This window comes from Rhododendron vialii, chromosome 1a, assembly GCF_030253575.1.
Source record: "Rhododendron vialii isolate Sample 1 chromosome 1a, ASM3025357v1".
Taxonomy (NCBI): Eukaryota; Viridiplantae; Streptophyta; class Magnoliopsida; order Ericales; family Ericaceae; genus Rhododendron; species Rhododendron vialii.
Genome location: NC_080557.1, coordinates 6,814,968 through 6,840,066, shown reverse-complemented (window position 1 = coordinate 6,840,066; position 25,099 = coordinate 6,814,968). Strand labels below are relative to the sequence as shown.

At 38.8% G+C, this 25,099-nt stretch overlaps 2 protein-coding genes across 3 annotated transcripts; both read left to right on the top strand.

Moving 5' to 3' along the window:
- The first annotated feature begins 663 nt into the window (after positions 1–663).
- LOC131300254 (uncharacterized) lies at positions 664–9,706 on the top strand. 2 transcript variants are annotated; one of them, XM_058325985.1, is made up of 10 exons: positions 664–1,074; positions 1,559–1,626; positions 2,841–2,902; positions 3,012–3,161; positions 3,321–3,497; positions 5,104–5,316; positions 5,996–7,671; positions 8,179–8,247; positions 8,332–8,401; positions 8,779–9,706. In XM_058325985.1, exons 1-10 carry the CDS (start codon positions 692–694, stop codon positions 9,430–9,432), a joined length of 3,522 nt encoding a protein of 1,173 aa, XP_058181968.1. In that variant the 5' UTR covers positions 664–691; the 3' UTR covers positions 9,433–9,706. The 2 variants fall into 2 exon arrangements, with proteins under 2 accessions (XP_058181968.1, XP_058181977.1); XM_058325994.1 differs by lacking the exon at positions 1,559–1,626.
- A 2,208-nt stretch (positions 9,707–11,914) lies between these two features.
- LOC131300245 (uncharacterized) lies at positions 11,915–23,884 on the top strand. Its single transcript, XM_058325974.1, has 6 exons — positions 11,915–12,332; positions 14,328–14,414; positions 17,558–17,740; positions 18,276–18,362; positions 18,472–18,543; positions 21,604–23,884. Exons 1-6 carry the CDS (start codon positions 12,150–12,152, stop codon positions 23,476–23,478), a joined length of 2,487 nt encoding a protein of 828 aa, XP_058181957.1. The 5' UTR covers positions 11,915–12,149; the 3' UTR covers positions 23,479–23,884.
- The last annotated feature ends 1,215 nt before the right edge of the window (positions 23,885–25,099 follow it).

Genomic DNA, 25,099 nt, shown 5'->3' with positions numbered 1-25,099 from the left:
AAGGAGAGAGAAAGTGTTGGGGTGAAAATTTTTGAGTGCCGATGGGTATCTCCTGGTGGTACCCTGTAGGGGTGCATGTTCGAAGCATGTATTGTTTGATGGTTCAAATTTGGAAAGAGAAAGTGTTAGGATGGGAGGAGAGAGAATATTTTCATCCGAGCCGTCCAAAAATGTATTGAACGATCCGAATGTATCGAGCAGGTACCACGTTGGATATATTTAACCGGAACCAAAAAATTCGTCCCTTTTTGGTGCTATGAGTGAAACTCCGTTGTTTGCTTCTCCTTTTTTCACTCCGCAACCTTACTTTTAGGTCCAATGCGTTACAAGACTAATTAGAGATAAAAATAGAATCATGTTAAAAAAAAACAATCGTCAGGTACCAGAAATAGGCCCCACAAAAAATAATTGATCAATAATCTAAAATAAGAACGAGATCACAATTTTGCGTTTTCCGAAGACTTAGGCCCTGTTTCAATTTTTTGAAAAAAATATTTTTCGAAAAAGAAAGATAATTTCAAATTTAAAAATTATATATTTATGCAAATAATTTTCATATCAATATGGATCTTATTTGATAATTTTATCGAGATCTTTTAAACAGTGCAAAAAAATCAAAAAATTATTTTTCATTTTCATTATATTTAAGCTTGACACCTTAGCAGGTTAATGATGCGAAGTATTGTTGCGTATGCCCGACGTCGTTTTCGAGAAAGCTCCCGCGCTCAAGATGCGAGCTTCAAATGAAATTTACCTACTTCTATTTTGGCGCGAAAGATACACTACCCTCGGCTCATTACCCTCCACAATTAGGTTTTCTCCAAACCCTAACCAGAGGAAGAAGGAAAAAAAAATGGCGAATTTCTCAGACCAGATCGATGAAATCAAAACCCTCTTGTCCTCAGCCGCTACCACCAAATCACAAAAGCCCGTAGCGTACTCCACCCTCTTACATCTCCAAGAACAGTCCAGTTCAGCCACGGGGGACCCTTCCCTGATTCAATCGCTCGCCGACGCCTCTCTCGCTCTCCTCCCTCTGATCCTCGCCGACATTTTCGACGATGATGAAGAAATGTGAGTCACGCCCCTCAATTTCGGTGGTTGTTTGGATTCTTATGAGGAATGTTATACATATCACCGGATTTTTATCACCTGTTTGAGTAGCACTCCATTTGTCCCAAACTTTTATGCCACTATAAAAGGTCTTGCTATTCTTGGATAAAAAAAAGTATATACTTGCGGGCATAATGATGTAAACATTTTTTGAAAATTAAGCACGGAAGGTCCCCCTCCCCCGACCAAAAAGTTGGGGCAGAGGTGTTAGATTTCTTGAAGGGTTGGTTCTAAACTAAAATCAATTGGCAATAAGTGAGCGATGTGGAATAAAGTCCAACCGGAGGGATTAGTAGTTGGTTCTTTTTTTTGGAAAAGCTTATATGAATAGAAAATTGATGTCGGAAGATGAAAATTGGTGATATATAGCATGCTTCATTTTTTGAATTACTAATAATTTGATGTCATGTGTGTGATTATTTACGGGATTTTGTTGGATTCTCAGTGCTGCACAGGCTTTGAAGTGCTTAGGTTTCATGATTTACCATCCAACCCTCGTAGCCACATTTTCGAGTGGGTGAATTTTTTCTTTCTTAATTGCTTTTGGATTTTGAATTGCTTTTTGTGTTGAATGAATTGTGTAGTTTTGTTTCCCTGGATTCAAAAGTTCACCACTGATGCATGTGTATATTGACATGCATTCACCAGTCATAAATAGTGTAACATTGCAGCTACGAGAATTCCTTGTTTAGAAAGAAAAGCAGAAGAAAATAAAAACAGACAGTGCATCTAATTCAAAAGAGAAGGAAACAAAACATGGCATGAATGTTATATGGGGACTCCCAGTCTCCCAAATGCATACTTCCTTTTCGGAGAAAGATCACACTTCAGCAACATATTATATCTTCCTTTTGTCGATATGAGTCAAAAGGCTGTTTTATTTTGATAGATCAAAATGGGATCATTGACTGTGATGGCACCATGTAGCATACTTCTAAAAACTAAGGTGATAAATGGAGGTAAATGCATGATCATTCTAATACATAAGGCTAGAAAGGTATCCCCTCGGTTAGTTTTGAATAAGACAAAAACTGTTTTGATGATTCAAAGAGTAAACAAAGAAATAAGTGCCGGGATCAATGAAATTACTAGAGAAGTGAGTGGTGTTATGGTATGTATCTCGATTCTCGAGTGAGAAGCGCAAGAACAGTGCTTTTATGTCCTGTGATAGTTTGGCTGCTTTGGCAGGTGAGGGCAGTTATACAAAATGCTGCCTTGGATGCTAAAGCATGACCAGTTACTTCCATTACAGGTTACCAACATCAATAAAAGATAGGAAAAGGCTCCCGATGATATAACAATCCAATTGCTCTATCGATCTCAATTCCCTTAGTTTTAAGTTCAACTTTACTTATTCCAATGCAAATTTCGTCCTTTCAGTTCATAGTTGTAATTGTTAATTGCTTTGAAGGGCAAATCTTGTTACAATGGTGGCCCCTCCTATTATTTTTTCTTAGAAAAACCCGTGTGCTCACAGGCACGTAAACGGAAGAAAAAAGAAACACATTTCTTATTTGAAAAGAAAAATGAACATGTTTATGATATTTGATGTTAAAAAAGCTTCAAAAGCGTGGGTATGTGAACAATGTATCTGCCCTTAAAGATTGAAATAAGTGGTATGGGTACAGCTGCCTTTATGATTGGAAGCTTTATCATTTAACTTTACCAGCATTCCAAAATGAAAGAGGGGATTCTGAAATTGGACATGTGGTTATTGAGCATTGCAGGAGATGACGCTAATCTCATTGTGAATTCATTGACCAAAGTCATTATAACTACCAAAATTAAGGTAATTTTTTAATACAAAGTTGAATGGTTGGTGGTAAATTGTCATAGACTCAGCTTTGTTTGAGTAGCATTTGGAGGTTTTTCTAACATGGTTACCTTGTTTCTCTCAGTCTGTTTGTAATTTAGGAGTGTGGTGTTTATCAGTCCAGCAATTTCCTTCATTATATTTGGCTGCAAACTTCCATTCTCTACTGAGGGCAATTGTTCATGCCCTTGACAATCCTATTGGCTCCCTGTCAACAACTTTTGAGGCTACCCAGGTGATTTTTTTTAGTAGTGCTAATTATATTAATTGATTGGAGAGCAAGAATGTCTTATTACCTTTTCCACTATCCACCAATTTCGTTTTGCATACTAGTTTGTGACATCAAAGATGCGATCTTTCGAAGGATTTATCTTAATATTTGTTTTTATTGTAGGCTGTCACGAAGTTAGCTGCTCAGTTATTTGAGAAGATGAGGGATACATCAAATATATGGGCTCCTCCAATCTACAGGAGATCTGTTAGCATCGATAAAAGAGTGAGAGATATCTCTGAAAGATGTTTGCTAAAGATTAGGTCTACAATATGTCCTCCGTCGTTAACTCTCTCTAAGGTGAGATGTCCTATTACCTTCATGTTTCCATCCATTTTGCAAATTTTTGACTGAATAGGTGCAAGTTCTGATGACAAATAATATGCTAATTCTATTGCTGCACCTGAAATAGTAACAATTGATCTGCTCTTTCAAGACTCTGGTATTGATCTGCTCTTTCATTACGTTAGTCATCCTTGTGTCCAAGACTCTATAGTTAGTTTCTAACATGAATAGCTATATTTTCTGTGAAGAGGTAGCCCTAGACAGAGCTCAATAAAAAAACATGATTCATGTAGCCGACCCCAATTGATTCAAACACAAGGCTCGGGTTGGTTTGGTTATATTTGCTGTGTTTCTGGTAGTCATTTTCTAAGGTATAACATGTATGAATCCTTGGATTGTACAAAAATAGCCTGACTATAAGATGCGCTGACCTATTCTCATCATCCTATGTAGTGCAACATTGCTCATTCGATCTACAGAAGGAATTGAAGAATATCGATAGATGTTTTCACCCCTTTTCTTTTGTTCGTTTTGAGTCTTTGACCTTAAGGCTTCCCTCGTAATTAGTGTCATATTGCAGCTCAGAATAAAAGTAATTCTTTGAATCTGAGTTGTTGAAGCATGCTTCTTTGAAGTACATATTCACCGCCTCGGGTTCTTTTGGTCTCTCTCTCTCTCTCTCTCTCTCTCTCTCTCTCTCTCTCTCTCTCTCTCTCTCTCTCTCTCTCTCTCAATGTGCATGCCTGTGCCCTCTGTGCGGTGTAGGAATGAGTGTTTGAATTAACTATTTATGCAAAAAAAGTTTGGTGATACACTGCAACTTGCACTTTTGTAAGTTGAATGCAGACCCTAAGTGTTGTTGCTGAACTGTCAGTTTAGATGTGTTATAGGCATACGCTGTGTCTTAAACTTGCATTGACAGTGGAAAGTAGAATTACTTGACATCACTGAATCTCTATTATTAGTTGTCTAACTGATTGATTGGGTGTTTGAACCACTAGCCTTAGTGCCTACTATATACTAAAGCTAGATCTTCTTTAAATGATAAGTGGAGCTGAGTAAAATGTGGCTAAATGACGATGAGCTTAAGATAAAAGTGTTGATATCTAGAAAGTTTAATTACTTGAGAGTACATATCTTTTTTGTTAACTATATTTGTTGAACAAATTAGTTACACATAGCTTCCTATGTTGTGGATCATAGGCCAAAAATACAACTACTTTGTTTTCCCAACCCTTTGTGTTGGTTGTCACCTTAACCCTTCCGATGTTCTGACACGAACGCTCTCTCAAGTCTATTATTCATGACTTGGGAATGGCATTGAATGTGTGTAGAAAATTCAGAATGGCAGTTGCATTCATTTATGATAATTCTTGTTGCAATGTGTAAGACAATGCAAGCGTTAAATATGTTTACTGGAAGTTGTTACAGTTCAGCTTTTCACTTGGTGCTTGCCTAGTCAGACTTTTATGTGTAAAAGTTGTAGCTCAATTTGTTTAATCTCGAAGAATTTTGCATGATGGTAACCTTGAGTAGAGTTTCAAGAAATATGATTCAAAGCTGAATATTACGCAACATGGCTGTAAAATTTGTAACAGGTGCTTTCATGTTGCTTGAACAGGCCATTGTCATAGACTTGAAGGGAAGATTGCTTCCTGGGATGAAGGAGCTGCTTAACCATGGGTTGAAGATTCAAGCTATTCAAGCATGGGGATGGTTTATTCGCCTATTAGGGTCTTATGCTGTGAAGAATAGGCATTTGGTCAATGAGATGCTAAAAATTCCTGAGCAGACATTTCCTGATGCAGACCCACAAGTCCAAATTGCTTCACTGGTATTCCTTTAGTTACCAATAGGTTATGCATTTTTAAGTAATTGAACATCGATTGTTCTGATCGGTTAATTTGAACCAACTGAATCATTTGTTGGGGAAGTTTTCGCCTGCCCACAAATGATTTGTTGAAAACCCTTTCTATTGGGTGGGATGTATTTGATCCCATCCCTTGTCCATTTTACCCATTCACAACCAGATATTGGGAGGAATACTCGGCTAGGAAACGCACTAACTAGGTGACAGATTTTGTGCTGAGGTTAGGACCATATATATTCAATACCCTGTCCATACTGATAAAGTTAATCCTGGCGTTTATTGGTTGGAAAATATAGTTTTATTAATGCTCGTCATATGTGCATACTGTGTATGGCTTGTTACGTATCTGAATGGTACCAGTTCCCTGTGTCCGGGCCAAAACTTCTTTTCAAGAAAATGTGTTTCAGAAATGCTTAATAACATTAAGAGAAATGCTAGACACAACCCAGGTTCAGAAAAATGCATCCAGAATGTTAGAAGTGTGGAATCTGTATTGAAAATTTCACTTGTCTTTGTAAGCGTCTAAATGACCACCTACTAGGTGGCTGTTACCATGACCCTTACAGTTGGTTGTGAGCATGACCCTAATACAAGTTCTTATCTTGGGTACTTACGAAACGAAGTATGTGCCTCCAATTTTCAGGTTGCCTGGGAAGGTTTGATTGATGCTCTTATTCGGCATGGAAGAACATGCAATGGGAACGATAGTGGAACAGAAGGACAAACACTTTCCAAGAGCATAAAGCTTGTTATGGCGCCCATAATAGGAATCATGTCAAGTAGATGCGACGTTTCTGTTTACTCATCTTGCCTTAACACATGGTGTTATCTGCTGCACACACTTGATTCCTCTGTCAACTCTCCTTCAATGATAAAAACTGCTTGGGAGCCTGTTTTTGACGCAGTGTTTCGAGTTACACCCGACAGTAAGAGCATCTGGGTGTGGATTACCTGTTTAGATCTGCTTGATGATTTTATTTTGACCAAAGGTGGAGAATTGGAAGGTGACTTGAATAGTCAGGTGAATTATCACCTCTCAGATAAAATCCCTACTACTGGACCTCCAATATCTTCTGAGAGGCCCTGGAAGCATTATCCCATTAAATGGATGCCTTGCGATCTGAATAAGTTGGACTTCTGCTTTAAAATTATTCAAAATCTTATAAATCAAGGGCCAAGGGTGGATGTCACAGAAGTCAAGTGTTTGGTACATGATTCTGCCTTGAGGATATTCAGATCTGTCATGCAAGGAGTCCAATGTGTATTTAATAATTCATCAATTAATTATGATGAGATTTTGTTGTGTTTGAATAAAACATTTGAGTTGCTAAAGGTGATATGCGAAAGTATAATTTCAGAGAACACTGACAGTAATCACCTGCGGCTTACTACCCTCCAATTTGTAGGGGCTGTCATTGAAGAGATAGAACCTTCTATTCTTGGATCCCCTCTTTACAAGGTGGCATTAGACCTCAAGTATTTTGAACACTTGAATTCAGCTAATATGACTAAACATGGAGAGGTAACTGGAGTCCAGTTTAAAGTGTACATGGATATGGTCTCACCGATTGTTTATTTATTGAATCTCTATTTTTGTGAGGTGTTCAAGTCAACTTTCAATGCACCTGGGGCAGAATTCATAATGCAGGATGCCTGCAGATATGTCAAGATTGTATTATCCTCATATGAGCCTTCTGAAATTGTCCATGCTATTATGGGTTTATTGTATAAACATGTGGGATTTGACTACTTAAAGGTATGGGTGGCAATATCAAAAGGTCTAATAGAGTACGTAGATGAAGTGAAGGACATTTCACTTTTGACTCTGGGGTCTGTTATGTCTCATTGTTTAGCACTATGCCAGCTACTGTCCTACCCATTTGCTGTATGCTCAGTTCGTCAGGAGCAATTGACAATTAAGCAATGTACTGGGATTCAAGAATCAGCTGATGTTTCCGTTCAATCTCATAGGCAGCTTGAGCTTCAACTTGTTTTTGATGTCTGGAAGTCACTTTATGCATGTGTTAATCGTGCCAACCATTCGGAGAATTCCACCTCAAATGCTCTTGCCGATGAGTTGGCGCTGGCATTAAATGGGTGCTTAGATGAATATATGAAGGTACTTGAGTGTGGCAGCAAGCTTAATCCAAGCAACAACCATCAGAATCATGACCTCCTGTTTTTGTGTGGAAATGTTGTGATATGTGTTTTGGAGGACAGTCAGATGTCAGCAATAAGATCTACAGGAAGCATAGACACAGATGATGGTGACTATAAGCAATCCAGTGTCGTCGATAATCTTTTGCGTTTAACCGCTAGGTGAGTGCAACATTGCTTGTTGAAAATTGAACCACCATGCCAAAGTTGTCATTGTGGGGTGCTTACATAACTTTTGCCTCACTGTATTACACTGAATATGCATGTAGTGTTTGAAGTTTGAACCCTTGGCCATATGGGAATCATTCTGTTAAACCATAAGCTAGCTGTATGTTCACGAGGCCAGGTGCCTTTTGTATTCTCAAGCTTATAGATGAGTTTTCTGTTAGATTTATTTTTTTTCATGCCCTAACAGTCTTGCTTAACCTTCTCAGGGAAGGATTGGTGATGATGAAAAACTACATAGTAGGAATTTGATTCCACATATCTTTGTTTTTCTCTGAAATTTTGCCTAGCCCATTGTTACTGACGTGATTATGATTTTTGGTCCTTTTTTTAGCGCGATAGATCTCATGTAAAGGAAACTAAATGAAGATGATTGGAGTTTTCGCGCTATGCCACAATTCCTCACTCTTGATTGTTAACCCATATTTGATGCGGATTTTGTAGATTCATGACACTGGCACGAATGCTGGCAGAAACAAACCCTCCACCTGCTATTCCTCCTCTAATCCCACGGTAAGTTAGAAAAGTGCTCTTCTTTTCAGCTCTTGCATTATTGTCCTAAATGTCTTCATATCTTATTCAATATGAGATGTGCAGGGTTTTCTCAATGTTGGTGCACTTCGTTGGCCAGCTTCACATGAAGGAGGATATTCTTTCCTTTATCCAGGTTCTTATCTCTCATTTGTAACTTTTTTCGTTGCCAGGATTATTAAATGCAACAAAATTTATGAACCTGATAAAATACGGCTGCCGTTGCTGGCAATAAATGTAGTTGCTTATAGGAGGTGTTTGTAGTAGCTTGTTTTACTTTCTTCATTCCCTTGTTGGCATCTTGTGCATGCCAGCTTGTTTGTCACAACTTCTGCTTCTACTTATATGACCTAAAAAACTTGAATAAGCTGATAATTATTTTGATCCTTTTTGGTTCTGCTTTTGGTATTATCAACGATATAACCAGTCTGTCTTGCAGTTCTTTCCAAATTTCTATGTAGTTGTACCGGACACTAACCCTTTTCTTTTCTTTTTTCTTGTCTGTTTTTTCAGAAAATATCAACTCCACTGCTTCAGTGGATGACAACTCCAGAAGAACCATACGAGGACACCAATCATCAACTTCAACTACTGTGGACCGAAATCCTCAACCGTTTGCAAAAGAGTCGTCCACCATTAACCTTCGATTCCTCCTTCCTTAAACTCCAAGCACCTCTCCTCGAGCAAACACTCGATCACCCCAATCTCTCCATTTCCAATCCAACAATCACGTTTTGGAATTCCACATATGCCACTGAGAAGCTAGATTACCCTCAGAGCCTAATACCGGTCTTGGACAAGCTATACAGACACGGAAAAATCAATCTTTTCAAGAGAAGAATTCCGTGCCATTCTAGAATCGATGCTCCACCGCGATATTGGGTAAGCACTGCAACCAAACATAGGAGCTCGAAAAGAGTGGAGTTAGTGGAGGATATTGGTAAGAAGGGGTGTTTGGGTTTGAAAAGGAAGAAAAGTGAACTTACTGAGCATCAGAAGGAAGTGAGACGAGCGCAGCAGGGGAGAGAGAGAGATTGTAATGGACACGGCCCTGGTATTCGGACTTATACGGGCGTCGATTTCTCCCAAGGGAATGAAGAGTCACAAGATAGTGAGGATATCAGGGATGCTGAATCTATCTTGGAGTTGTTGAGGAGAGCTAGTTAGCTTTGTATGCCACCTTTTGTCTTGTGTATATATTCTGCAGTGTAATATGTATTTATGTAACAATAATGTTTGTGTGTACTTTGTTTGGTTATGGTAGGAAATTAAAATTTCCTTTTTTTCTTTTTAGTTTTGATGATGATTTTGTTGTAATTATTTTGAATCTCTGGAAAGATTTGTATGTAAACTGGTGCTTGGAATGTAGGGGACACATTTTGAGTGCAACTTGGGAGCCTGTTAATTTGCTTTCTCTCAGAATAATGATGGGCTATTGTAGTAGCAATTTCGCAATGACTTTTTTCAAGGATGTTCTTTCTTTTTTTTTAAATTCGCGAAATTCGGTATCGTTAGAATAATGAAAGTAGTGCTTTCAAAAGGAGTTGAATTCATGACTTCTTTTCAAGGATGTGTCGATTAGAGTAAAAACCCTTGAGTTCGGATCTTGAATTTTAAATGAATTTGTAACTGTTTTGGAATTAGTTGAGTTTCGCATAAGCTGGTTCGAACACATGATTAAAAAGCCCCAGGCCCCATTTCAAAACGGGTTTTAAGTACTTATTTTTTAAGAAGGCAATGTAATGAGTGTGGTACATGTTATAGTGACCTTGTTTGGTTCTCATTTTTTAAAGTTATTTTTGATATAATAAATGGTAATGAGTGAAGAGAGATAGAGAGAAAAATGTATTAAAAAATGTGTAAAGAAAAAAATGAGATGAAAACGAAACAAGGTCAGTAACTCTTTACTTGTCGAAGTGGTTTGGACCCGTTGAAAGATGGTTCGAGGACTTCGACGAACAAAGATTGGTACGAAGTACAAACTATTGGGTGGGTCAATGGGTCAATGTGTGTGGCTGCGTTTGGACCCAGTTTTTAACGTCACTTTTTTGTTTTTTTCTTGTAAACTTCCAGTTCCCGACAACCACTGCTTAATGCAGTTGGTCAGTCATTGTCTCTCCTTTGTGGAAGGTCTTGGGTTCGAGCCCCACAGAGGGCAAGCCCTTTAGGGAACCAGGGCTATGGATAGCTTCTGGTCTCCCTGGGCTAACTCTCTAACACCCCCACTAATCCCCGCTGATGTATATCGCCGTGGTAAAAAAAAAACTTCCAGTTCCCAAACGCGAAATAAAATGATGAGCTTATTGAAATCTAAAAATATGCAATAGGGATTTTATTTGAAAGATCTAATTGAGATCTTTAATATGGGGCAAAAAAATTTGAAAATTTATTTTTCATTTATATATTTTTTAGTTTAAAAATGTGAAATAAGTACTTATTTTTTTAAGAATGTGTTCTGAAACGGACTCTTAATATATATATATATATATATATATATATATATATATTTTGTGTGTTTTTTTTTCATTTTTTTGGGGGTTAGATTTGCCATATATATTTTTTTCTATCTTGATAAAGAGAAGTCTAAAAAGTAAAGAATCATGACAAATAACCAAAAAAAAAAGTTCACTAAAGACGAAAAAAATATCAAACAGCTACTCCAATTTTTTTTTGTCTAAAGTGTCGTCTTATATGAACTTTTTTTTAACATCAATCTATATTTTTATACTTTTTCGATTCATCTCGTCGAGACTAACAATTAACCCTAAAAATTATGATGAAAAGCTAAACAACAAATTACGAAAAATAAAAAAAATACCAAAATAAGTTCTAGACAAATAAGCTTACAAGAATCCAGAAAGTTTAAATAAGCATAAAGATAGGCTCGGATGACTTAGGAGAACACCAAAAAGGATTTTCAAAGAGTAAAAAAGTTTTTAAAAAACTTGATTTTAGACAAATCAACACTTGGCTATTTTGAATTTGTTTTTGGAAATGTTTGGAAAATACTGACAAACATATTGGCGATGGATAAATGAACTAACGAAATAAAAATAGGTTGAAGTTGGTGAATACATGTTATGTGTTCGTCATGATTAATTCATAAAATCTATAAAAAAATTAAAAATATTTTATAAACGACAAGAAAAATACGAAGACCAATATTTTTGGGAGAAAAAGGAGCTTAAATTCTTTTGACGTCCCATTAGTTTTTTTTTAATGTGAGTTTTAATTTTTTAAGCAACAAAGTGTTTTTTTTTTGGTTAGGAATATGAGTGGAAAAACTCACCTCTATTCAGAACTTGAGGAAAGTGAGGGAAAATAAAAGAAAGTGTGAGAAAAATGAAAGGAAAAATTTATTATTTATGGAATTGAATATGTTATTTTCTTTTTTCTTTCTCTCCTAACCAAACAATAGAAGGGAAATCTTTTTAATTTCTCTTCTATTTTCACGTGAACAAAACAAAGCAAAATGCGAAGAAAAGTTTACTAATCATACAAAATTGAATTTTGTTATTTTCTTTTATCTTTCTCTCGGAATCAAAGAATACGAGGGAAATTTTAAAAAAATTTCTTTCTTTTCCACGTGAACCAAACAAGGCAAAAGAGGGCGGTTTTTCTACACATCCAAACGAAGCCTAAGCGGGATTACATCCCAGCACTCTCCCACCCATTTCCCAAACCCCTCTCTCTCTCCTTCCCTCCCTCTCTCTCTCTAAAATCTCCACATCTCAATCGAGACACCCACTCCCCCATCCTAAACCCCCTCCTCCTTCTCTCTCCACAACAAATCGCTACAGACGCACTCTCCCACTCTCGATCTCCACCTGAACTGAAACCTAGGGTTTCCAAGTATCCGCGCGACGAAATTACTCGATCTGTGCATGGATTCGAAGGATTCGTCGCCGTTCTCGTCTTCTTCTTCTTCGATCGAGGACGACGGCGCCCTGTCCGCCCTCGCCGCGGGGCTCGCGAGGGACGCCAGCATCGCGTTTCACTCGGGGAGGTTCTCGGAGTGCGTCGATTTGTTGAATCAGCTGTTGCAGAAGAAAGATAACGATCCCAAGGTTACGTTCTTGTTAGGTTTTTCGAAATATTTTCCAGTTCGAATATCTGAAAATGCATTCTCTTTTTATCACTGAAATGAAGAGATGAAATGCTCGTGAATTTAAATTCTTGGAGTATTCGTTTTAACCATAGGAGTATTGAATAGGATGCACCTCGTGAATTCTTGGAGTATTCGTTTTAACCATAGGAGTATTGAATAGGATGCACCTCGTGAAATATTATTACCTCTCTGATGTGATGTCAACATCTTGCAGTAGTACCAATGAGGGGTTGGTTCGGTGGTAAAAATTCGGACGTGGTTAGCAGGGGCGGACGTAGGATTTAGTTGCAGTAGGGTCAAATATCTACATGCAACACATATAATTTGCCTATGCTTGTTTTTGTCTTTGCAAGAGCTTATGCTTGCTTTTGTCGAGAGAGAGAAAGAGAGAAAACGAACAAACTATAGAGTCTATATATAGACTCGTAGACTTTGTAGTTTGTACGGGAGAGAGAAAATGTTGAGTTCCTTGCATAACGTCACAATCAAAGAGGGCAAGAATTATAAATTTTGTGGAATTTCAGGGCAAGAATATTATCCTTTGGGGTAAAATTACAAAATACTCCTCAAAACTATACCTGCTCTAGAAGTATTTTGGAACTCAGTGGGGTCAAGTGACCCCGCTTGCCCTAGTGTGGGTCCATTCTTGGTGGTTAGGCCCGGGTTCGAGTCCCATACTAAGTCACATAAATTTTCTTTGAAGCACATCCCAACCTATTAAAATTCGCGAGAGCGAGGATTGAGAGCATGAGCGCAGTGCGATGATTGAGAGCAGGAGAGTCGGACATTCTGAAGGATTATGTGACTAAGGTCCCATAATCCTTATTGGGGATAAACATACTCCTAACATCACCTACACATGGTGGGACCTTAGCTTCGGTGCTAACGTGGGTGCAGTGAGGGCTCTATAGATAGTGGTGTGGGGTGATGGGGCAATAGGTGATGTGATGGGTACAATACTGTCACTTCTATTTGTTGTACCCAAAAAGAGAACATCTTGCAGTAGTGTATGAGGTGAGAGATTATAGTTCTAAAAGGTTGAATTTTGGGGGAGAGATAGTAAAATCATAGGAAAGTCGAGGTGGCAAACTAGTTTAAATTGGAAGCATTTTGAATTTGCAAAACTAGGAAGAGCAAAATGTGATCCATCCTGGGTATTTGCAAAATGTGATCCACTGGGCAATTAAGGCTGCTTATTTACTTGGACTATCTAAAGGATGGAGGTGACCATGATTATGGGAGTTGAATGATTACGATTTTTATTCGTGAATGCTTGAAAATTAGGAAGAGCTTATACACTGAGGAGATTGGGAAGATCAGTGAGACAGTTTAGGTTTTTTGACCGTGGGCAAGAGATTGCACCGGTGTTTGTTAATGGTTCTAAAATGCAGAACTTTAATGGCTGAATTGGGTTGGCGGGAAGATGACATTGGCAAACGTGTTACCTCTATATCTTGCCAAATTTTCTCATGGAAACCGACAAGCGAAATTGGTTAGACAAGATTGAAGTCTAAAGGAAGTGTATGGCCCATTTTTGGATGATGTGTGAAAACTACTTGGTTTGTTTGTCCTTTTCCTTCTTATTCCTCTTTTTCTTATTCTCCCCCTTCCCCTTTTTATTAGACTTATTGTTAGTGGAGTATATTTTACTCATTTTAATGGAATATATATTAGCTTTGGTGCTTAAGATATATATATATATATATATATATATATATATATTTAATGGTTGGACTCAATACCAATCTAATGTCGGTTCGATTCATAACCTGTTTTGAAAGGATCGTCTATTGATCTGAAGAACATTTTCAATGCACCTCCACTAAATGTTCTCAAATTTAGAAGTTATGCTCTCAAATTTAGAAGTTATGCGTTTATCAATTTATTAGAGTGTTTTAGAGGATCCTTTGTCTACATAATTTCAAGTTTTGGCTTGTTTTTGTATATATTTCAGGTTCATCATAATATTGCTATTTCAAGATACTTTCAGGATGGTTGCGCAGATCCCAAGAAATTATTTGAAGTACTTGGTACTTTGAAGGTACGTGTTAATATGTTACTTCATGGAATATGTTGATTGCTTCTTCCTGTCCTTCTTATCTAGTATTCATGTTGTTTTTCTCTGTGTGTTGTGGCATATTTTCAAATGATGTACGGAGGAGCTCTAGTAGGGTAATAGGTAGGAGAAAATTCGCAAGATATTGATAGAAATATAGAATGCTATTTAAGCTCTGATACATGGCCTCGAGTCCGCATTATACATTACTGGTTGGGGATGTTCATTGAGAGAATTTATAGGAAGATATCATGGAAGTTGAAAGGGGATTTGATACTATTACTAGTGAAGTTATTGCTAGGAGAAGCAACAGTTAATAGGGGGAATGCATGCGCGATACAGGCACAAGATCAGTTTAGCTAATCAATCAAACAGTAACTGCTCTTGGCCAGTTATAATGGTGAAACGATAACTGATCTGAAGTCTAAGACTGGATGCTATGAGCATTCTGCTTGATTTGTTGGAGTTTTAGACAGTTAAATGGTTTTAAGTTTTAGTATTAGTGAATGTCTGCGATTTTTTTCCTCTAATGATTCTATTTTTAGCCTCTTGATATTAGGAAGTAATTGTCGTTTAGGGATGATGTCAGTTTCATTGTTTCTCAGATGTGTTGGGGATCAAGTGGGCCCTTTGAGGGATTCCACAGGATCTTTTCTCTTGGTAAATGACAGAATAATTTGGATCGCTCTCAGAAACAACCAAAACCAAAAAGGTGACAGGTTAATAGTTCTTTTACCTGATCCAATGGACTCACGTGACGATGCCACTAAATTTGTGGAATATCTCGTCCCTCTTTAATATTGTGCTTGTTCCTTTTAAGGGTAGAATCTGGTAATTGTTAGCATAAAATTGAGATCCTCTAATGTTGCTCCAATTGGTAAACCCTGCCAATAGATCTGACTCCTTGCGTTTGCCTTTGCTTTGATCATCCAAAGTTGATTGTATAATACATGGGTGTATTTCCTATCAATTTTACTTACTAAGTGGTAGGTGATATCAATGGTGATTGGTGAAATTACTCAATTAGGCCTTACCTGCAATCCTGCATGCTTAGAGAGATGCATAAGATCGGAGAAATGTTGAATCTTTTGTCAGAACCTTAAACAGGCCATATTACCTATTGAAGAGTAATAGTTTTCATTTATGAACATGGACAGCTGTGCTGAATTGAGTATTTGAGTTTCGGTTCATTGGTCCTTTAATGCAATCACCTTAAACCTTGTTCGTGCCTACTTTTGGTAGTAAACTATGTTTCTGTGCTGGATCCTTAACCATGTATGAATTCCTAGATTGTTCCTTGATTATTGCTTGTAATATTTTCTTTGAAATTAGCATGATACATTTTAACGGACCTATCCAACCCACACCCATGCCGTATTCGTTTTATATTTTGCCATAGTGATGTACAATTATCCTAGCAAATATTTCTTCTGTAGTATCAGAAACTAGGAATTTAATCTTTAAAAGTAGAACCAAATAATTCTTAATTGTGTAATGACGATATTCAGACCTGAACTTAGCTATCATGAAATAAACCTAGTGAGTCATTGATTGAGGTTTGGGAAGGGTAATTTGAGAAAAGGTTACAAGCGAGAAAATTTGAATTTTATGCCAGGTAAATAAACTATGATAGACATGTAAAATGTTCTAATCAAAGAAGAATGACCTCCATATGGTACTTTGCAAAATTTATTTATTTTCATCACAGAAAGCACCAGAAGGCATGCACACTTTTATGTCTAGGTTCACAATGTAGAGAGAAAACAAGACAGGGTGTGAACAAGCTGAACATAGCCAAGTAAGGAAGCTCAATTTCTTGACCAATGTTATGACTCAACATGGCTTGAGCTTTGTTAAGAAAACTCACTCAGTCATGATTGTGTTGGACCTGCCATATTAGCCAAGCCTTAGGTTTGAGCGTAGCTCGTTTAAACAAACATCCTGCCAGTTAGTTATTTTCATGGGTAGGTTTCATAAAGTAGAAATAGGTTAACCTTTTGTTCTATCGTTTCAAACACCAACTGAGCTCACAGACTTGGAAATGTATATTGCAAAGCTTGGAGGAGGAGACAATTCGATGTATTCCAATTTAAATAATCATGTCTGTAAAACTGGTGTTAAAAATTTGTAGAGACCTGCACTGCACTTGCTTGCTTGGTGATGTTTCCACACCCCCCCCCCCCCCCCCCCCCTATGTGTGCTGGTTTTAGCCTAAAGTGCCTAGAACTTTAATGTAAGAAGTAACGTTTAAACTTGTTAGAGAGAATAGGCAACACCTTGGGTATAATTTGGTTTAACAAAACTATACAAGGAAGTTATTCAAATTCAATTTGATTACAGGGAAGTCATGAGTCACTAAAGTAGTCAAATTTAATAATCACCATGTGAAGGTAATCATACCATTATGGACCATATAATTGATAAAGCTTCTAGAAATCAACAATTAGTTTGATCACTATTTAAAGTGGTGCACATACTGAAACACTAAGGCAAAAAAATAGATACAAGTTTAAGATATTGAATAAATTAGGAGTGCACAAGCAATGAGAGAGCACTGTCTAGGGCCAGTATTCTTCATGATTAGTGGATGTTGTTCTTAAGGAATCCAAAGGGTCTAAATCTCCTATGGTTCGGAAAACCAAATGGAGCTCTATTTATTTTGTTGTGTTTTACTGTTCACCTCATTAGAAATAGCAGTCTAATAATAAACCATCACGTAGAGCCAGCCATCCAATTTAAGAGAGAACAATGCTTTACTTTTGAAAGCCAAGCCAAGAGGTAGGGGTGCACTTAGCGTGGAAACGTCACCTAGGCATCACGGGGGTGACTGCCCCCACTTCTTGGGGGTTTGGCTATCTAACATGCATTCTCAAGGCTTGGCACCATATGCCTCTTGGTGGTTGGATTTTATAATAGTGCGTCCAACTAATTTCAGTTGGCCTAGGAATGTTGATAATTACTTCTTGAACCTTATAAGATTTTGCTACTTCGTGTTTGCATTATGTAATGTGTGATACTTATCTTTTGGCTCTTCTCTATTATGTGTTGAATTCATTATCAATGTATTAGGAGGTTATATTGGCTTCATTTGTTCTAACTGTTGTTTCTTATTCTTTGGTTTGGTGCAGAAACAAAGTGATGAGCTTGCACATGCATCTGGAGAACATACAGAGGCTGGTAGCAATGTGGGCAACAAAGCTGTTTTATTATCTAAAGGAACTAATAATGTCGCACATCAACTTTCTAGTGCAAATAGTTCAGATGTTGTCTACGCCAACGAATTCGACACTTCTGTGACAATGTTAAATATAGTATGTTCGCTTGATGTTGAGGATATTTGTTAAATTACTAGCATACATACATACATATATATACACTCGGGATCCAATGAGGGATCCCGCATAGCCTTACCCTGCGGGACTCCCCTTTCCCGATCGAATTGCGACGATCCGAGCCGCTCAAAGTGTGCAGAACGTGATTTTAAGGGTACCCGCGAGAAATCGGCAAAAAAAAAGATCGGGAAGGGCTTGATCCGAACAGTTTTTTACTGAACCGTTTAATACAAAACTGTTCAGATCAAGCCCTTCCCGATCATTTTTTTTGCTGATTTCTCGCGGGTACCCTTAAAATCACGTTCTGATCACTTTGAGCGGCTCGGATCATCGTAATTCGATCGGGAAAGGGGAGTCCCGCATGGTAAGACCGTGCGGGATCCCTTAGGAGATCCGGACTGCATATATATATATGTATATATATATTTGCAATGGTTTTGATTGGTTATTGTAACAAAGATTGGGTTAACTTGGAATGATGGTTGTGTAACTCCTCCAAATTTGTTTTGCACAGGCAGTCATCTGGTTCCATCTTCATGAATATGCGAAGGCGTATTCGATTTTGAATTCTTTATACCAAAAGATTGAACCAATAGATGAGGTACGATGGAATATTTTTCATGAGGATAATTTATCGTGACTTCACCTGCATCCCAGCAATGTTATTCAAATTTCTCTTGCTTTATGTTATGCAAATTATTTATTTGCAGGCAACAGCTCTTCATATATGCCTTTTGTTCCTGGACGTTGCGTTAGCTTCCCATGATCCGTGGAAATTTGTTGTAAGTTCAACTTTTAGTTTCTTTCATTTGAAATATTGAGAAATGTTAAGGATGGCTATGAATTTCTTTTTCCTTGATGTATTTGAGGCTGAAACGTTGAGTTTAAGCCTTAACCATTGTGCCGTGTTGGGTATATCCAGTCATATGAAAGACTGGGCTTATTTACCTGGTTTATTTTCCTTCATCAGACTTATATAGGCAGACTGCTTGCAGATTAAGATGAGATTACCCATAGACCCAATGACACGAAATAGAGAAAGATATCTTGAATCTACTGTGCTGTTGAGCAGTAGTTATGGCAGTGATCAATAGGGAGTGATGCATTATGAAGGCAAAAGTGGAAGCAAATAAAAAGAACGTAGGTTGAGGCTGCATTGAAGGATTCGGTTACCTTAAAATAGTGGATACATTCCATTGATGAGAAAAACGGGTGACAGTAGTTTTATTGAAATATAGATGTAACTGAGTTAAAGGTTATCTCTCTGGTGATTCCTATGTTGTTATGGCAGGATTGGTCTCTCCTTCACTGAAGGTTGATCTATTCATACTTGGTCACTGTTACAAGTCATTGGCAGTCATTCTTGGATTGGTTCTTTCGTGAATCTTGACGTGTCAGTCTGAAAGACATTTTGAAGGCATGTTCATACCATAAGGAAGAGAAAAGATACCATCTTTTTAGATAATAAAAGTACGTGTCATGCTGCATAGTGGGTGGGCAAAGATAGCTTTGGTCATGAGTTGTCAGTGGAAAGGGACCTGCAGGGTTCTCGAGGACACGATCCCCCCTCCCCCCCCATTTTGTAGCTAAAAACGAATCCTTGTAAAGAAGGATGACCTATACCTTCCAACAGTGGAAGAGGAAGGTGCAGTAGTACGTTATTGGAAGGTAAAGTCCTAGTGAATAAAGAACACCTCCCTTAATGTAATACAGATAACGTAACGTAATAGAGATCCTTCAACAAATGCATGGAGTTCTTAATATAGGAGGGTCAAACTATGGGGGATAACTCATCCATGGACAAACAACGCAACATGATTCTACAATCAGGAGGTTTCTCACTTCTCATTGTGTGCATCTCAGGCCTCAGGGGTCATATAATGGATGTTGTGGTGGTAGGTTTGATCCATTCTATGGAGAACGCATCTCTTGTTCGTAGGTTTTCTCTTTTTTAACACCTATCGAGGTGCAAGTCCAATTAGGGAAGGGTGACAAGGCACATGTCGGACCACCTGTTCTGGTCAAGCGTCAAACCTTGGGTGATCCCCACATAGGTCCCTTGGGGTGTCTGTTGGTCGAGGGCCTTGCTCTAGACCTTAGGGTGCCCTTACCGAGGCCATGTATCGAGGATTCTGCTCGAACCAGGGCTCATCCTGCAATGTTGTGGAGGGATGTGCTTGACTTTAGAATGAGTGTCATGGAGGGGAGTATTTTGGGGTGGGGTGGGGGTGGAAACATACTCCAGTTGAGGATATCTCAGCTTGAGCCCAGGTGTGCTGCTGGTAGTTTAAGGGTGCCTTATCCTTGAGTTCATGGCATGTGTCATTGTTGAACTGCGTGGCTCAAATGCAAGGGAAGCGTATTTCTATGCTTGATTGGCCTACAATCACCAATTGGTTGTGTTTGCAAAGTTCACCTAGGAACAATTATTTTCGTTAGAGGTTCATCATGCATTTTGCAATGTAATGCAAAGTAAAAGTGGTTTGTAACACAATGGTTGGGTTCTTAGCTTTGCAACTTAGAAAGTTGTTTTCCTTAGAAGTATATTGCGCAATTCACATATTAAATGAATTGGCGAGTCCTTTTTTGTGGGAGAAGTGTGGCATGGATCACTCAGGGCACACGTGGCCAAGGCTCCAACTTGGAGAGGTTCCTATGCCATCCGGACCTTGGTTATTTTGCAGTTTTCACCATCTGACGTGCAATGCCCTCCCCCTTTCCTCCTATTCAGTTGAGGGTAATTCGTAAATCACAATTAAATTATTCTGTTTTGGAATGACATTAATCACATTCTTAAAATGCTTTTTACGCTTACCTTATCGTTTTTCCAATAGAGGAATTGACATGAAAGTAAATCCGTTTCATTTTCCAGGCTTCCATCTCTCTCTCCATGTCCTTGTTGGTTTTCAGTGTTACTGTTTGGACTACATTTTTATTTAGATTGATTAGAGATTTCATATTCTCTAGATTTTCTATTTTTTGCTTTTCTCCCAGAGGATAAGAATTTTCGTAGCTTTAAGCTCTAGCTTTTACTTTCTAGGGTTCATTCCATTTTTATACTGTTAGAGATTATTTGGAAATTATCCTAGATTTCTTTTTAAGACGGTTCCAATTATCATCACCCAAGAATTGATCTGGCTTTCTTTTTCAGTAGGAACTGCTATGTTCTTAAATATCTTTGACTGCTCACTTAATAAGCTGAAGCAAGTTCTCTGAATGGAATGGCATGTGCAAGTGACTAATTTAGGGGGTGAACCACATGTTTAGATCTTTTGCTAGAGATATGTGTTTCAGCTTGTGATATTTCAGTTTTGGACCCTCCCCTTAGCAGTTCTCTAGCTTGTGCTTGGAACTTGGCAGGCTCTAGTTTTGCATAATTGGATTAATCTAAAGTATCATAAAAGGGTATTTTTGTTAGCTGTGGATGATTGTGCCAAAGGCTTAAGTAATGCTACTGCAAACATTTCTGGAAGTTATTTATATTTTGTCTGTTTTTAGTAAGGTGGCTCCAGCTTGTACTGCTCTGGAGAGTTTGGTCGCGGGTTACCGGGTTCACCTTCATCTTCCTGAATGCATTTCTTATTGTTATTCTACTCAAAGGTCTGGAAATTCACGAGTGTTGTGTATGTCATATATTCTCGTGTTTTTTAGCGTAAGAAATCATGATATATAAACTCAGTAATCAATGCATCATTGTTAATTACCTCCCTTTCGTTCTTTTCCGTGGCAATATTTTGTTTATCCCATTTATCGACAGCAATCTTGAAGTTTTCTTTATTTTTTCAGTTTTATGTTCAGTTAGCCACTCGAGTGCTAAAATAATTTTCCTGGTTTGTGTCTAGGATGTAATTACTTATGTGGAAAAAGCCTATTGTGGCAATAATTTGACGAGTCAAAGTGACAACGGAAGCTCCACGCAACAACAATCTACAAACTTAGCAATGAAATCTTCTTCGCTTCCAAGTAATTCAGCTGCCACAGATGTCTCTAATACCGATTCGGTTTCCACAGTGAATGCCTCAGATAATTCGCTATCCAGAACTCTATCGGAGGAGAATCTTGAAACGCTAATTTCAACTATTGACATGAGCGGACAGAACTTACCACGACCATCCGGACTCCAATCCTCAAATGATATTTCGAGGACCCCATCTGATCATTCCATTTCAACCAGCGATTTGAGACTCAAGTTACATCTTTACAAAGTTAGGTTTCTGCTTCTCACCAGAAACCTCAAGGCAGCTAAGCGTGAAGTTAAGACGGCAATGGCTATGAATGTATCCCGTGGGAAAGATTCCTCCATGGCTCTCCTATTGAAATCTCAACTGGAGTACGCTCGTGGGAACTACCCTAAAGCCATCAAACTCTTGATGGCTTCAAGCAATCGAACTGATCTTGGGTTTTCAACCATATACAACAATAATCTAGGGTGCATCTATTACCGACTTGGAAAGTACCACACGGCAAGTGTATTTTTTTCAAAGGCCCTGAGTAATTCTTCGTCTCTCCGTAAGGAAAAGCCTTTAAAGCTGTCAACTTTCTCACAGGACAATTCTCTCCGAATTATATATAACTGTGGGGTCCAGTACTTGGCTTGCAGGAAGCCGATACTCGCAGCTCGCTGTTTCCACAAGGCTAGTTTGGTTTTTTGCAGAAGGCCTCTTTTATGGCTCCGGATTGCTGAATGCTGTCTAATGGCACTAGAGAAGGGACTTTTGCAGTCCTGTGGGGCCCAATCAGAGGTTAGGGTTCATGTTATTGGTACAGGAAAATGGAGACAGCTAGCTCTGGAAGATGGGATTTCAGGCAAAGGGCATGTGGATTTTGTTGGAAAAAATGATGGGTTTCTGGGTGATGATAAAAACCCTAATCTCTCAATGCCCTTTGCGCGACAGTGTCTGTTAAATGCCCTGCATTTGTTAAACTGTTTGGAAACAGAACGTTTGAAGTCTGGTTTGCTTCATAGTTCAACCTTGGACGAAATTGGTGACATGGTCTTAGGTCAAACTATTGCGAATGGGGATGCTAAGGAACAAAAGGGTGGAAATAGCAACAACCCTAATGCTGCCTTTCAAAGCTCCTTGTCAGATTACGAAGAGGTTTGTAGGAGAGAGACTCAGCTGATCAAGCAAGCCATTCTCGCTGACCTGGCTTATGTAGAGTTACAATTAGGCAATCCTCTTAAGGCACTCTCGACGGCAAGGTCTCTCTTAGAACTTCATGGATGTTCCAGAGTATATGTATTCCTTGGACACATATATGCGGCTGAGTCTCTCTGCCTTCTAAACCGACCAAAGGAAGCTGCCGAACACTTGTTAGTCTATTTGTCCAGTGGGAGCCACGTCGACCCCCCGTATAGTGAAGAGGACACTGAAAAATTTCGAGAGGAGAAAGTTGCAGATTTTGAAGAGTCAAATAGTGGGCCATTGACAACCTCAAACCCGCCCCAAACTGAATTGCAAGATTTTCTGTTCCTCAAACCTGAAGAGGCACGTGGGACACTGAACGCAAACCTTGGTGCTTTTTTTGCGGTGCAGGGTGATCTTGAGCAGGCTCACCGGTTTTTGATTCAAGCTTTGTCCTTGATACCAAATAGTCCGGAAGCATTTCTTACAGCGATTTACGTGGATCTGATGGTTGGTAAGACACAAGAAGCTCTGTCCAAGTTGAAAGATTGTAGTCGAATTAGATTCGTCTCCGGCAGCTTAGCACTATAAGGCTTTTGTTGATTGTTGTGTCAGTGGCTTTTAGTTGGCCACGTCGCCATTTTAGGAGGTAGGTTATAAATTCCTTTCTATCTGGATTTGTAACATAAGTATAGTTCCAACCTAGGGAATAAGATTTTCAATTTTTTTTTTCTTTTTTTACATTTTTATCATTCAGAAGAAATTTCTCATTTGTAAGGTTTCGGTGATTGGTGGGATGTGGGTGGAATGTTGTGGTTGTCACAAGATGCCCACCTATAAGATGTGAGATGTAGTTTTGATTCAGAATATTCTTGTTTCAGTAGCTAATTCTGTTTGGCAATGAGGATTGTAGAGGCTACCCCCTGTTTTTCTCGGGAAAATGAAGTCCCAAGGAAATTCACTCCTTGATGTCAATGAAAAGGTCATTTCATTCCAATGCCTTCATTTGGTTTGGGACTCTCATCATATATGCTTGTAAGATTTTGTTTTTATTACTCTTTACAGTTTTATCTACTGGGAATTTTCATGTTTACCGTTTCAGTAATTGGTGGTGTGGGTGAAAATTATATATTTTGGTTGTCACAAAATGGCCTACCTATGGGATGTTATGTTAGATACAGTGCTAATTCAGAATATTTTGGCTTTAGTGGCTAACCTGGTTGGTATTCTTTTTTTTTTTTTTTTATCAGTCAATTCATTCCACAATACCCGAAGGTAAAAGCCCAAAGGCTATAACGATTTCATCAGAAAATACAGGAAAGAACTAAAACTACTAAAACCTAGACACGAAGCATATCCACTAGGAGGCTCCTAAGCACATTCTGCCGAAGGTAGACCATACATAAATGCAGAGTAATGAACCCGTCTCCGATTTTAGTAGCAGAGCTCAAAGGGACGCTCAGCTCAAACCATAGTTCTAAGCACGGATGAAATCTGCTCCAAAACCAGAACAGGCGCCGACTGCACCACTGCCACAGACTGCACCGCACCGGCGCAATCCATTTCACTGGTGAAGATGAACAGCCATACTCCGGAAATGGAGAAAAATAGACCAGAAAACAAAAAACTAACCTAGGCTTATTCGCCCACCACCACACCCTCCAGATCTGGGGAACCCCATACCGGAAACTGAGCCGGACTGGGGAAACCAGTCGGTAGAACCGGAACAAGCCGGAGACAAAACTAGAACAAAACCCCAAACTCATCCACAGCGTTATTGGCCCAAATCACCACCGATGACCGCTGCGGCGCTGCCTTCTAGATTAGAGAGGGTTTGGACGAAACCAAACCAAAAACGAGCCAAAACAGCCACTGGCCGTGACCCTTTCGCCGGTTGCACTTCACAAACCCACCACCGGGGAGGCGACACAGGATGGAGGAGGAGGGAGGAGGCGAGTGGGTGGAGAGAGGGGGGGGGGAGGTGCCGCCCCTCCCCCAAGCCGAAACCCTAAGAGCTGGTTTTAGAGAGAGAAAGTTAGAGAGAAGGGAGAGATAAGAGCTCCACACACCACAGGAACGGTAATTTTCCCACCGCAACCAAGTTGTTCATGGTTAGATAAATCGTGTGTTTTTCTGAGGAAAATGATTTCCGAAGGAAATTCACTCCTAGATGGGATTTGGGGATGCGGTCGTGTAGCTCTCTGCCGAGTGG

Bases quoted from the DNA above. Each gene is read 5' to 3' on its own strand.
- LOC131300254 (XM_058325985.1), top strand. From the start codon at position 692: ATGCCCGACGTCGTTTTCGAGAAAGCTCCCGCGCTCAAGATGCGAGCT. The intron at 3,162-3,320 runs GTGATTTTTTTT...TTTTTATTGTAG, and splicing joins CAACTTTTGAGGCTACCCAG to GCTGTCACGAAGTTAGCTGC. The intron at 5,317-5,995 runs GTATTCCTTTAG...TCCAATTTTCAG, and splicing joins AAGTCCAAATTGCTTCACTG to GTTGCCTGGGAAGGTTTGAT.
- LOC131300245 (XM_058325974.1), top strand. From the start codon at position 12,150: ATGGATTCGAAGGATTCGTCGCCGTTCTCGTCTTCTTCTTCTTCGATC. The intron at 14,415-17,557 runs GTACGTGTTAAT...GGTTTGGTGCAG, and splicing joins AAGTACTTGGTACTTTGAAG to AAACAAAGTGATGAGCTTGC. The intron at 18,544-21,603 runs GTAAGTTCAACT...GTTTGTGTCTAG, and splicing joins ATGATCCGTGGAAATTTGTT to GATGTAATTACTTATGTGGA.